General features: G+C 45.8%; 2 protein-coding genes across 2 annotated transcripts in view; one reads left to right on the forward strand and one right to left on the reverse strand.

Moving 5' to 3' along the window:
* LOC147086461 (immunoglobulin alpha-2 heavy chain-like) overlaps positions 1–678 on the forward strand; it is a 6,158-nt gene extending 5,480 nt beyond the window's left edge. Inside the window, exon 6 of the mRNA XM_085978562.1 lies at positions 1–678. This exon is cut by the window's left edge and continues 103 nt beyond it. The gene's annotated coding sequence lies outside the window, so the exon portion shown is untranslated.
* A 4,525-nt stretch (positions 679–5,203) lies between these two features.
* On the reverse strand, positions 5,204–12,558 carry LOC147086462 (uncharacterized). Its single transcript, XM_085978566.1, has 9 exons — positions 12,447–12,558; positions 11,471–11,803; positions 11,060–11,380; positions 11,005–11,015; positions 8,668–8,767; positions 8,539–8,569; positions 8,269–8,321; positions 7,719–7,768; positions 5,204–5,579 (listed from the first exon to the last, which is right to left on the reverse strand). Exons 1-9 carry the CDS (start codon positions 12,499–12,501, stop codon positions 5,493–5,495), a joined length of 1,041 nt encoding a protein of 346 aa, XP_085834692.1. The 5' UTR covers positions 12,502–12,558; the 3' UTR covers positions 5,204–5,492.
* Between the last annotated feature and the right edge of the window lie 1,008 nt (positions 12,559–13,566).

The raw sequence follows: 13,566 nt of genomic DNA on the forward strand, positions 1-13,566 counted from the left end.
TTGCTCTCATTGTGGGATCAGTAAGACACGCTGCTCAGTCACAATTCAAGCCACCTTTTCCTCAATTGTGTGCTGCTTCCGCGTGCTTATGGGATCCATTGACAGGAAATTGTCAATCTCATTCAGAAGACCAACCAGTGTAGTAGAGCCCTGAGGTGTGAACCCTTCCGAGAGACTTTGATACGCCGGGTTCAAGCCCCAAAGCACCGCAGAAATCCGACTATTGGAAGCAGTGGCGTGCAGCTAAAGGGTTCAATTGCTACCTTCACTGAGCCTCACTGCGGCGATCTCACGTTCTGTGACCGACTTGATGCACATTTATCAATAATTAGCCCTCACTCGGAAGAGAGACTGACCAATGCAGAAGCGGCGTATCGCCTACTGGAGAGTCTTAACGCCAAACAGAACCGACGCAATTTCAAGCGCATTTTGCAAATGGGAAATTTCGACCCAAAGCGCAAATTCTAAACATATTTAAATTCGCTCTTACACATCGTCCGCTACTCTTAAGATGGCACATCGCCTGCAGTTTCGGTTCAATATCGACATTTTTTTCCTGTCCTGTATTGGTGTTTTTAGATAGATTTTGCGTCTTTGTATGTGAGCACGATATAATTCAAATAATCTTTACAGTGCATCAGTGTCCGAGACCCAAACGCAATAAAATAGGTTTTCAAACTCCAGCATTGTGTTTGTGATTCCAGCCCCAAGTTCATTCAGTCCAGATGCGATCAGTGTATCTCTAACGCCGATTTACAATGCACATTTATAGAGCAAATTTATGCGGTTCAAAAGAGGGTGTCAAACCGACTGGGCAGCTCAGGCACTGCTTCTGGATTTAGGCTGCATTGATATTAAAGCTGGAGTTTAGAAGAATGAGAGGTGATCTCATTGAAACATACAAAATTCTTACAGGGCTTGACAGGGTAGATGCAGGGAGCATGTTTCCCCTGGCTAGGGAGTCCAGAACAAGGGGTCAGAGTCTCAGAATAATGGCTCGGTCATTTAGGAATGTGTTGAGGAGAACTTTCTTCACTCAGAGGTAGTGAATCTTTGGAATTCTCTACCCCAGAGGGCTGTGGAGGTTCAGTCGCTGAGTATATTCAAGGCAGAGATCGATAGATTTTTGGACTCTAGGGGACTCAATGGATATGGGAAGAGTACAGGAAAGTGGAGATGAGGTAGAAGAGCAGCCATGATCTTATTCAATGGCGGAGCAGGCTCGAGGGGCCGAATGGCCGACTCCTGCTCGTATTTCTTATGTTGTTTTGTAAGTGGACCCTCAATGTTCACTGGCTCTTTCCTGGGAGTGAACTCTGTCACATTTACTATCGAATGTACATTATTTGAAAGCCATCTGCTCTTTTTTAATGTATGGTTGCTTTTACCCACTATTAGTGTCTGTTAATTCTTTGAAAATACATTTTCAAATGTGGTAGAGTAGCTGGGGTGCAGCGACACAAATCACTAGAAGTAGTGACACAGGTTAACAAGGCCATGAAAACCAGCAAACCCAGCACTGGTGTTAAATTCTAGAGGGATAGAATTGAAAAGCAGAGAAGTTGTGTTAAACTTGTATCGAAGTTTGGGTAGACCACACGTGGAGCACTGTGTACAGTTCTGGTCTCCATATACCTTGGTTAGTCCACACTTGGAGCACTGTGCTCAGTTCTGGTCTCCATATGCCTTGGTTAGACCACACTTGGAGCAATGTGCACACTTCTGGTCTCCATATACCTTGGGTAGACCACACTTGGAACACTGTGCACAATTCTGGTCTCCATATACCTTGGTTAGACCATGCTTGGAGAACTGTGTACAGTTCTGGACTCCATAGACCTTGGTTAGACCACACTTGGAGCACTCTGCGCAGATCTGGTCTCCATAGACCTTGGTTAGACCACACTTGGAGCACTGTGCACAGTTCTGGTCTCCATATACCTTGGCTAGACCACGTTTGGAGAACTGTGTACAGTTCTGGTCTCCATAGGCCTTGGTTGGACCACACTTGGAGCACGGTGCACAGTTCAGGTCTCCATAGACCTTGGTTAGACCATACATGTAGCACTGTGTACAATTCTGGTCTCCATATTATAAAAAGGATATAGAGGCACTGGAGAAGGTGCAAAAAAAGATGTACAAGGATGATACAGAACTGAGAGGTTTTACACATCAGGAAAAATTGAACAGGCTGGGGCACTTTTCTCTAGAGAAGAGAAGGCTGAGGGGTGATCTGATAGAGGCGTTTAAGATTATGAAAGGGTTTGATAGGAAGAGAAGTTGTTTTGACTTGTGAAGTGACCAGAACTAGGGGCCGTCAATATAAGAGAGTCACTAATAAATCCAATAAGGAATTCAGCAGAAACTCCTTTACCCAGAGAGTGGTGAGAATGTGGAACTCGCTACCACAGGGACTGGTTGACGTGACTAGCATAGGTGCATTCAAGAGGATGCTGGATAAACACATGAGGGAGAAAGGAATAGAAGGATATGCTGATGGGGTGAGATGAAAAGGGGCGGGAGGAGGCTTGTGTGGAGCATAAACACCGGCACGGGCCAGTGAGGCTGAATGGCCAGTTTCTGTGCTGTGAACACTTTGTAACTTTGTAAAGCAGAACCCTTCGGCTGTAACTGAAAGCGGTTTGCTGGCGATGTTAATAATTCGCAGCGGTAATACAATTCGCTCTTCACAATAGTAAATCGGTCAAATATGAGAGTAAAATTCAAAGGCTCATTCGCCGAAATGCTGTGATATATTTCGGGCACACCTTCGATTTCATATACATTTAAAAGCTGGGTATGAGGCCGTTGATGTGGTGATTAATGGAGAATTGAGCTGGTTATTAGGCTCTGATCTCATCGAGAAGCTCTTGTAATTCATGTACTGAGGAGATAGAAACATGCCGAAATTTACAATATTTTGCTGTCAAAATATTCTGCACAGATATTGCAAAGAGTATTTGGAGACACTTGTCACAAGGTCACTACAGGTGAAAAGGCCCTTCTGCCAAACGTAGCTCAGGAATCCAGAAAGATTCTGACCTTCTCGCCTGTCAGGGCAACCAAACAGTTTTCGAAATAACACCAGGGGTATTCATTCACACCACCCTACCCAGAGGACAATTCCATGTGCTGATCACTCGTTGAGAGATGAACCTCCAGACATCAGTCTTCACTTTGCCTTTTAGTAGTCTGAACTAATTATCCTACTAGCGACAGGAACAGAGGAACAGGAGGAGAACATTCAGCCTCTGGAGCCTGTTCTGCCATGCAATTAGATCATAGTTGACCTGTATGTTAACTCCATCTAGCCACCTTGGTTCCGTAACCCTTAATACCCTTGCCCTGCAAAAATCTATTAATCCCAGTGCTGAAAATTTCAATTAACCCCCAGCCTCAACAGCTTTTTGGATGAGAAGGTTCAAGATTTCCACTATCCTTTGTGTGAAGAAGTGCTTCCTGACATCACCCCTGAACGGCCTGGCTCTAATTTTAAGGCTTTGCCCCCTTATTCTGGACTCTCCCCACCAGAGGAAGTGGTTGCTCTCTATCTACCCCATCGAACCCTTTAATCACCTTAAACACCTAAATAGGTCACTCCTTAATCTTCTAAAGTCTGGAGAATAGAAGGCTAGTCTATGGAATCTGTCCTTAGAATTTCACCCTTTTTGCCGCGGTATCATCTTGGTGAACTTCGATCTGCTTTATGGAATCCTACAATATAAATTAATATTAACAAGAACGCAGTTGTTATGAATTTGTTTAAAACCTCATGCGATTTATTGGACAGTTTCTGACAGGTGGATTTCAAAATGTCTTTGAAAGGAACAGTTTTTATTGCTCCTGAATCTCATTCGGTTGTACATGCTGATTCCAAACTAATCAGAAGGGGAATACTTAGACTGATCGGACACTGATGGATAAAGCAATATAACCACCTATGGTGCAACCAGTCTCTGGCTTAATATTCTCTCCCAATACAGTGCAAACCTGGGAGCTTGAACATAGGAATTGCTGGACGAGAAAAGGCCAAGGTTCACCGAGTTCACCTTCTACCATCCTGGTAGTCGCATGATACAATGATAATGGGGTTGTCATGGCAATCCATCCCTATCCACGAGTCTACAACAGATCCAGACCTGAGGTGAGCAAATCCCCTGTGGTGGAGAGTTTTAGGAAACCACAGGTCCAACAGTCACCCATTCCTCCCAAGCCAGGCTACACTCACTAACTATCTCTGACATGTAGTTTTGATATTATTACATATAGCAAAACACACTAGCCCAAAGGTGAAATGGAACGAGGCACAATTCCGCGCATTTCTTACCGCGATTCTCTCCGGTTGAGGCCTTAGTCTGAAAATGATTAAGCATCTCGCTTCTCAGACAGAGGATATCGCCACTAACAGTATCTCAATTCATGACATAGGAACATAGGAACTTAAGAAATAGGAGCAGGAATAGGCCACTTGGCCCCTCGAGCCTGCTCCGCCATTCAATAAGATCATGGCTGATCTTGGGCTGATAACCACTTCCCTGCCCGCTCCCCATAATCCTTCACTCCCTTATCTTGCAAAAATCGGTCTATCTCCACCTTAAATGTATTTAATGACCCAGCCTCCACGGCTCTCTGGGGCAGAGAATTCCTCCGATTCACGACCCTCTGAGAGAAGAAATTCCTCCTCATCTCAATTCTAAAAGGGCGACCCTTTATTCTGAAACTATGCCCCCGAGTTCTAGTTTCCCCATGAGGGGAAACATCCTGTCTGCATCTACCTGGTCGAGTCTCCTCAGTACCTGATATGTTTCAATAAGATCACCTCTCATTCTTCTAAATTCCTAAGAGTATAGGCCCAACCTGCTCAACCTTTCCTCATAAGGCAAACCCCTCAGCTCTACAATTAACCTAGTGAATCGTCTCTGAACTGCCTCCAATGCAAGTATATCCTTGCTTAAATAAGGAGACCAAAACTGTACGCAGTACTCCAGGTGTGGTCTCACCAATATTCTGTACAGTTGTAACAGGATTGCCCTTCTTTTGTACTCCAAACCTCTTGCAATAAACCGATATTTCCAGCTCAATAGTCATTGAAGTATTATCCTGATCACATTTAATTATAAGTGAAATATTGATCGACAGGAACCTCTCGTGCATTGTTACATTCGAAGAATAATTTATTTTATTGATTGTTATTAACTGGAGCTGTAGGATGAGCAGGAAAGGTTCAGCGAAACACCAAACCGAGAACTCCCTGCTCCTAATGTTTGTCTCACACTTGAATTACACTAATGCAGTGGAATATCTTTACAATACTCAAAGCACGTTCGTTTACATTGAACAGAAAGAGTCTTTGCAAAATCTGTCGAGTGCAGGCAGATAGTTTAGATGTTTGACGGGAGTCTCCGTGGCTCCATTCTTTTCCCCACAGGCTGTGGGTTCTTTTGTAAGTCCGGTCTCCTCCCACATCCATCGGATCGAAACCCTCGGGGTTCTCAACCGCGACCCGCCTTTTTTTTTGATGACTTTTCCGATGCAGCAAATTCCAGAGAGGCGTAAAGTATCTGGTCTCGAGGGCCGCCCTGAGACAGGAAAATATATTAAACATTGACATTTCAAGATATTTAAAGGCAGGTCAAACTATCTGGTCATGCAGTCGCGTTTCATGTAATCAGAGAACGATGCAGCACAGAAGCAGGCCATTCGGTCCATCGTGCCTGTGCTGGCTCTTTGAAAGATCAGAAAACATAAAAATTAGGAGCAGGAGTCGGTCATACGTCCCCTCGAGCCTGCTCCACCATTCATTAAGATCCTGGCTGATCATCGACCTCAACTCCACTTTCCCGCCCGATCCCCATATCCATTGATTCCCCTAGAGTCCAAAAATCTATCGATCTCTGTCTTGAATATACTCAAAGACTGAGCATCCACAGCCCTCTGGGGCAGAGAATTCCAAAGATTCACAACCCTCTGAGTGAAGAAATTCCTCCTAAATTTCGTCTTAAATGACCTGCCCCTAATCCTGAGACTGTGATCCCTAGTTCTAGACATTCCAGCCAGGGAAAACCACCAGCATCTACACTGTCAATCAATCCACTTCAGAATTTTGTATGTTTCAATGAGATCACCTCTCATTCTTCTAAACTCCAGAGAGTATAGGCCCAATCTAAACAATCTCTCACCATAGGGCAGCCCTCTCATCCCAGGAATCAATCTAGTGAACCTTTGTTGCACCGCCTCCAAGGCAAGTACATCCTTCCTTAGATAAGGAGACCAAAGCTGTGCACAGTACAACAGGTGTGGTTTCACCAAGGGCCTGTACAATTCTAGCAAGACTTCCTTACTTTTATACAGACACTCAATCACTCTCTCTCACACACACACACACAATCAACCACACCCAGACAGAATCACACACACACTCAATTACACACACATACACACACTCAAATACACTCATACTCACACTCAATGACACACACACAATCAGTCATACCCAGACTGAATCACATGTCATCACACGTCCTATAAGAAAGAAAGACTTGCATTTCCACAGCATCTTTCATGGACTCAGCACGTTCCAAAGCACTTTTCAGCCAATGAAATACTTTTGAATTGTATTTACTCTTGTAATGTAGCAAACGTGGCAGCCAGTCTGCGCACAGCAAGCTCCCACAAACAGCAATCTGATAATGGCCAGATACACTTTTTTTAAAATAATGTTGGTTGTGGGATAACTATTGGCCCAGGAAACCAGGGAGAACTCTCCTATGCTTTTCTTCGAGAGAGTGGGATGAGTTATTTTACATCCACCTGAGAGGGCAGACGGGGCCTCAGTTTAATCATCTGAAAGATGGCACCTGCGATGGTGCAGCACTCCCTTAGTACTGCCTCTCGGACAGTGCGGCGCTCCCTCAGTACTGCCCCTCTGACAGTGCGACAGTCCCTTATTACTGCCCCTCTGAAAATGCGGCGCTCCCTCAGTACTGCCCCTCTGACCGTGCGGCGCTCCCTCATTACTGCCCCTCTGACAGTGCAGCGCTCCCTCATTACTGCCCCATTGACAGTGTGGCGCTCCCTCAATACTGCCCCTCTGATAGTGCGGTGCTCCCTCAGTACTGCCCCTCCGACAGTGCGGCGCTCCCTTAGTACTGCGCCAATGACAGTGCGGCACTCCCTCATTACGCCCCTCTGACAGTGTGGTGCTCCCTCAGTACTGCCCCTCTGTCAGTGCGGTGCTCCCTCACTACTGCCCCTCCGACAGTGCGGTGCTCCCTCAGTACCGCCCCTCCAACAGTGCAGCACTCCCTCAGTACTGCCCCTCTGACAGTGCGGCGCTCCCTCAGTACTGCCCCTCTGACAATTCGGCACTCCCTCATTACTGCCCCTCCGACAGTGCGGCGCTCCTTCAGTACTGGCCCTCTGATAGTGCAGCCCTCCCTCAGTACCGCACTGGGAGCATCAGCCTAGATTTTTGTGCGAAGGCATTCTACTTGGAACATTAACCTATCCTTTCTATTATCAGATGGGAAGAGGGCTGCAGGATTTGTTTTGTTTCCAGTTGGAGCAACGATTGTGATTCGCTTCAAATTAAAATCATCTGGACGATGACCTGCTCAATGCCAACCGTGTGAAATATCCCACATGCGGCGCATTGCACCCATCCCAGGAATCATCATGTTCATGTATATTATTGCAACAGGTTCACTGATCTTACTTACATGCATTGCACCCTGATGTGTCAACTTCGCCTCCATTTGATGGGTGTCACCTGTGTATTAACAGTTAAGAGTATGAATTTAAATATTATCAATTTTGGCTAATCTATATCTAATTATAGAGGCACCATGCGCCAATGGGCCCCTAATATGCCAATGGTCCAGCAATACGCCAATGGTACCCCAATAAGCCAATGACCATCCAATGGTCCAGCAATATGACAATGGTACCCCAATAAGCCAATAATCCCCCAATACACTAATTGTCCAACAATACCCCAATGGTACCCCATTATGCCAAATATCCCGCACTATGCTAATGGTTCCCCAATACGCCAATGGATGGATATGGATGATCCACCCCCGGAGTCTGGCGTCCATTGTCCATCTGATACATAATTGTCAGCATTAATAACCAATAATTAGCCTTTCTGTAGATCTGGCAGACAGGAGAACGATGGCAGGACATTTTGATGGCGGGAAATGAACTTATGATCTTTAAAACATCCCACAATTGATGTTCTATCTGCACCAACAATTCAATCGAACTCACCCGAGTGTCGCTCATTTCTTCCCGCTCTTGTCGTTCTCTCTTTCAAACTAAAACTGCATGCAAACAAAAATTTTAAACAAGCATTACCTCTTGTAAATCCTTGGTAACATGCCATAAATATTGTGAACAGAATTGCGGAATGGACTTTGAATCAATCTTAAAAGAACGTGGGAAATGTTGAAATTGGAGCCGGGGTGAACTGGTTTTCACACAGTGTTAAATACAGTGAGACTGTTACTGAGGAACTTTGTAAATGGTTCAGTTACTCACCTTTCCTTGTGGGGTCTCTTGACTCGTTCTTCTGAAACAATTAACTGCAATTAGCATTTAACGCTTCGAGAAGAGAATCACATTAAACAAACATTTATTAAAATATTCCTCATAAACATAAATTCTCACCTGATCTGCCGCTTTTATGATTCCAAATGGAAATGAGGATCACGACTAGAACCAGGAACACCAAGACAGTTATGGCAATGGGAAGGGACGGAATGCACCACTCTACAGAGAGAAACACTTAGAAAATGTTGCTGGGTCAACTCATTACTTTCTGGGATTCTCTGATGAGAAACTTGACGCAGTTACAGTGAAGGAGCATCAGACTCGGGGTGTGAAAGGAAAAGCCAGCCAATGCGACTAATGTTGGACAAGTGAAAGTTGTGTCAAATTGACAGACGGCACTCTCAGTATTGCTCCATAATTTTAATAATGCACAATCAAAACATACTATTTGAAAACTGAATCATAGAATGATTACAGCACAGAAGGAGGCCATTCAACACATCGTGGCTGTGCCGGCTCGTTGGTGGAGCTACCCAATTAGTCCCACTGCCCTTCTCTATCCCCAAAGCCCTGTTAATGTTATCCCTTCAAGTGTTTATCCAGCTCCCTTTTGAAAGTTACCAATGAATCTGCTTCCACCACTCTTTCAGGCAGCGCGTTCCAGATCACAATAACTCGCTGTGTAAACAAATGTCTCCTGATGTCGCCTCTGGTTCTTTTGCTAATCACCTTCAATCTGTGTCCTCTGGTTCCCGACCCTTCTGCCACTGGAAACAGTTTCTCCTTATTTATTCTATCAGAAACCTTCATGATTCATGATTGACCACCTCTATTAAATCTCCTCTTAATCTTCTCTGCTCTAAGGAGTACAATCCCAGCTTCTCCAGTCTCTCCACATAACTGAAGTCACTCATCCCTGGTACCATTCTGGTAAATCTCCTCTGCATCCCTCTCCAAGGCCTTGACATCCTTCCTAAAGTATGGTGCACAGAACTGGACACAATACTCCAGCTGGCGCCCAAACATTGCTTTATAAAGGTTTAGCATAGCTTCCTTGCTTCTGTACTCTATTCCTCTATTGATAAAGCCAAAGAGTCCATATGTTTTTTAATAGTTTTCTCGACTTGTTCTGCCACCTTCAAAGATTTGTGCACATATAACCCCCATGTTTTATGTGTGATAAACTGGAATGATTACCCAATTTAACTGAGGCTTCATAACCCGATTACATGAAAATATATTCCACGGGGAAAGTGGGGATTGATAAGGAGGGTTCGTTCTTCAAAACAGGAAACGAGAAAATAAACAGGTGGAAATGAGCGAGAGTCTGATCCCAGCAGACGTGTTCAGCCAACTATTACACGGCATCTCTTGACTAGTTTCAGGTCAGAAAGCACGCTCATTCCAATCCATTCCATCGCCAGTCTCCGCCCTTGCCTCAGCTCATCCGCTGCTGAAACCCTCATCCATGCCTTTGTTACCTCCAGACTTGACTATTCCAATGCACGCCTGGCTGGCCTCCCAGATTCCACCCTACATAAATTTGAGGTCATCTAAAACTTGGCTGCCCGTGTCCTAACCCGCAGCAAGTCCCATTTGCCCATCTCCCCTGTGCTCGCTGACGTACATTGGATCCGGGTTAAGAAGCAACTCGATTTCAAAATTCTCATCCTTGTTATCAAATCCCTCCATGGCTTCGCCCATTCCTATCTCTGTAAACTCCTTCAGCCCCACAATCACCCGAGATATCTGCGCTCCTCTAATTCTGCCCTCTTGAGCATCCCTGTTCAAAATCGCTCAACCTTTGGTGGTCGTGCCTTCTGTTGCCTAGGCCCTAAGCTCTAGAAATTCCTGCTTAAACCTCTCCGCCTCTCTACCTCTCTTTCCTCCTTTAAGACGCCCCTTGAAACCTACCTCGTTGACCAAGCATTGGGTCACCTGCCCTAATTTATACTTATGGGGATCGGTGTCAAATTTGTTGTCTTAAAATGCCCTTGCGTAGCACCTTGGGAGGTTTTACTACATTAACGGCGCTATATAAATACAAATTCTTGTTGTTGTTGTTGATGCGCTGCCTGAGAAGCTGATTCACTAATAACTTTCAAAAGGGAATCGCATAAATACTTGAAGGTGAGAATCCTGCATGGGCTATGGGGAAAGAGCAGGGCGGAGTGGGATTAATTGGGTTGCTCTTTCAAAGAGCCGACACAGGCACGATGGGCCGAATGGCCTCCTTCTGCGCTGTATCTTTCTAAGATGACACGCAGAAATGTAAAGTCAGCCAAGAGCGGAGAAAGTTTTTACAAGACCTGTGAGGAAGGGTAACCGTAGCTTATCTCAATGTATTTTATAACAGACTGACCACGCTATTTCTCCTAATATATAGATACTAATGCTCATCCCGTGGTGTTGCTTTATTAACAGACTTCAGGCGCTTAGGAGCGAGTGAACTACTCCAACTGACGCTAAAGCTGAATACTGACCTTCGCTATACAGATCACAGACTCACCTGCCACTGTTTTGGGAAGCGACACGCTCTTGGCCCAAGATTTGTCCTTGGAACCCAGCTCAACAATACAGGTGCAGAACCCGCCAGTTCTCCAGGCTTCCCCCGAGGCCATCACATGGCTTCTGATGCTGTAGGTCCCGTCCGGGTCCAGTGTACCGGAATCGCTCCGTCCCTCGGTCACCTGTCCGGTAACGTTCCAGTAAATAGCAATCTGGTTCGAGGAGACGCCAGTGACCAAACACACCAAGGGGACGGTGTCCCTTAAATGCGGCTCCCCCGGCGGAGCAAACACCAGCACAGCCGTCTTGGGTGTGGAACTGTCTGGACAGGGATTGGGACACAGATATCTCTTAGTTTACACCGAATTATATTGCTGTGCATGATCTGAATTCAATTTGGTTTCGCTCTTACCTCCAACCAGCAGTGTAGATCCATTCTGGAGTGGTGCATAGCTACCCCCACCAGCACAGTAATACAAGCCAGTGTCAGCCACCTGCACATCGCGGATTTCCAGGATCAGTATATATTTGGTGTGCCCTCTTTTAGAAGTAAACTTGCAATCGGTCCGATTACAGGATGGGATATCGATTAGTCTCGGGGCTTCGCCCACAAGCTGCTTGTACCAGAAATATCTATTCACAAGTTCCACTTCATAATTCTGGTGACATTCCAATTGAACCGACTGGCCGACTCCGGCTGTCACTGTGAAGGGGCTCCGAGATAGAAAGGGCTGGGATTCTGCAACTAGAGTAATTATTGTTACATTAAAACTGATTATTGAGCGATAGAAAGAAACCGCGTTGAAACACTTCGCCTGTAATTTAAGAACAGCATCATTATTGCCTTCAGTTATTGCTGGTTATATCCATTCTCTAGTTCCCCTTTACTTCACCTTACAGAGGGACTAGAAAGTAAACCAACATTATCAACAACAACTTTCTTTCATACAGCGCCTTTAACGTCATTAAACAGCCCAAGGCGCTTTACAGAAATTTAACACCGAGTCACAGAATTAGAGTCACAGATATTAGGGCAGGTGACCAAAAGCTGGGTCAAAGAGGTAGGTTTTAAGGAGAGTCTCAAAGGAGGAGAGAGAGGCGGAGAGGTTTAGGGAGGGAATTCCAGAGCTTAAGGCTCAGGCAGCTGAAGTTTCGGCCCGCCAGTGCTGGCGCGATTAAAATTGGGGAAGTTTAAGAGGCCAGAATTGGAGGAGCGCAGAGATCTCGGAGGGCTGTAGGGCTGGAGGAGATTAGAGAGATAGGGGGGGGGGAGAAAATATCAGCCCAAAAGCTGTTAGCTGGGTCATATTTTCAACTTAGTAAACACAGTCCATTGTTTCCAGTTTTTGCCTGATTCCAGTTGGAGATCGCGGCCGTGGCTCACTCACCGTAAGGCCGGAACACGTGGACAATGAGGATCAGGGAAAAAGCTTCCTTGAACATCTTGAGGCCGGAACCGCGCTCAGTTATTCCCGTGCTCGCTCACAACATTCTGCAGTGGGAGTGGGCGCCGAGTGACCCGAGCGCACACACAGTTGGTTACACCCCCTTCAGATGCGGTGGAAACTATTACGAGCTAAGCCTCTGGGTGCAGTATCCTGTTGCATCCCACGTCTCATGCATTATACATGTGGGCAGCGTCTGTGCGTCACAGCGGTCAGTCGAATGCAAATTGTAGAGTGGCCATAAAGAGTTTACGATTACAGTTCGGAGAGGGTGACAGAAAGGTCATGGTATGGATGTTTGCATTTGTCATTGTTCTGAATTTTAATTTTGGCTGTTAAAGTTTAGAATTGTATTTACTTCATTCACGGGATGTGGGCATCACTGGCAAGGCCAGCATTTATTGCCTATTCCTGGTTGCCCTTGAGACGGTGGTGGTAAGCCGCCTTCTCGAACCGCTGCAGTCCGTGTGGTGAAGGTGCTCCCACAGTGCTGTTAGGGAGTGAGTTCCAGGATTTTGACCCAGCGACGATGAAGGAAAGGCTGATATATTTCCAAGTCAGGATGGTTCAAAATCATGAGGGGTCTGGACAGAGTAGATAGAGAGAGACTGTTCCCATTGGCAGGAGGGTCGAGAATCAGAGGACACAGATTTATGGAGATTGGCAGAAGAACCAAAGCGGACATGAGGAAAAACTTTCTTATGCAACAATTATTTAGGATCTGGAATGCACTGTCTGAAAAGGTGGTGGAAGGAGACCCAATTGTGGTTTTCAAAAGGGAATTGGATAAGTATCTGAAGGGAAATTAATACAGGGCTACGGGGAAAGGGCGGGGAGTGGGACTAGCGCAAGTGCTCTTGCAGAGAGCCGGCACGGGCTCGACGGGCCGAATGTCCTCCTTCTGTGCTGCAACAATTCTATGAGTCTATGAATCTATATGTGTGACTTGGAGGGGAACTTGGAGGTGGTGCTGTTCCCATTCACCTGCTGCCCCTGTCCTTCGAGGTGGTGGTGGTCACGGGACTGGGAGGTGAAAGCCAGAGGTTCAGAATGTAATCCAAAA

This window comes from Somniosus microcephalus, unplaced genomic scaffold (assembly GCF_052327205.1).
Source record: "Somniosus microcephalus isolate GS21.2 unplaced genomic scaffold, FLI_Smic_1.0 unresolved_chr7, whole genome shotgun sequence".
Lineage (NCBI taxonomy): Eukaryota > Metazoa > Chordata > Chondrichthyes > Squaliformes > Somniosidae > Somniosus > Somniosus microcephalus.

Bases quoted from the DNA above. Each gene is read 5' to 3' on its own strand.
- LOC147086462 (XM_085978566.1), bottom strand. From the start codon at position 12,501: ATGTTCAAGGAAGCTTTTTCCCTGATCCTCATTGTCCACGTGTTCCGG. The intron at 7,769-8,268 runs GTGAGTTCGATT...GTTAATACACAG, and splicing joins AAGAAATGAGCGACACTCGG to GTGACACCCATCAAATGGAG. The intron at 5,580-7,718 runs GTAAGTAAGATC...TTCCTGTCTCAG, and splicing joins CACATCAGGGTGCAATGCAT to GGCGGCCCTCGAGACCAGAT.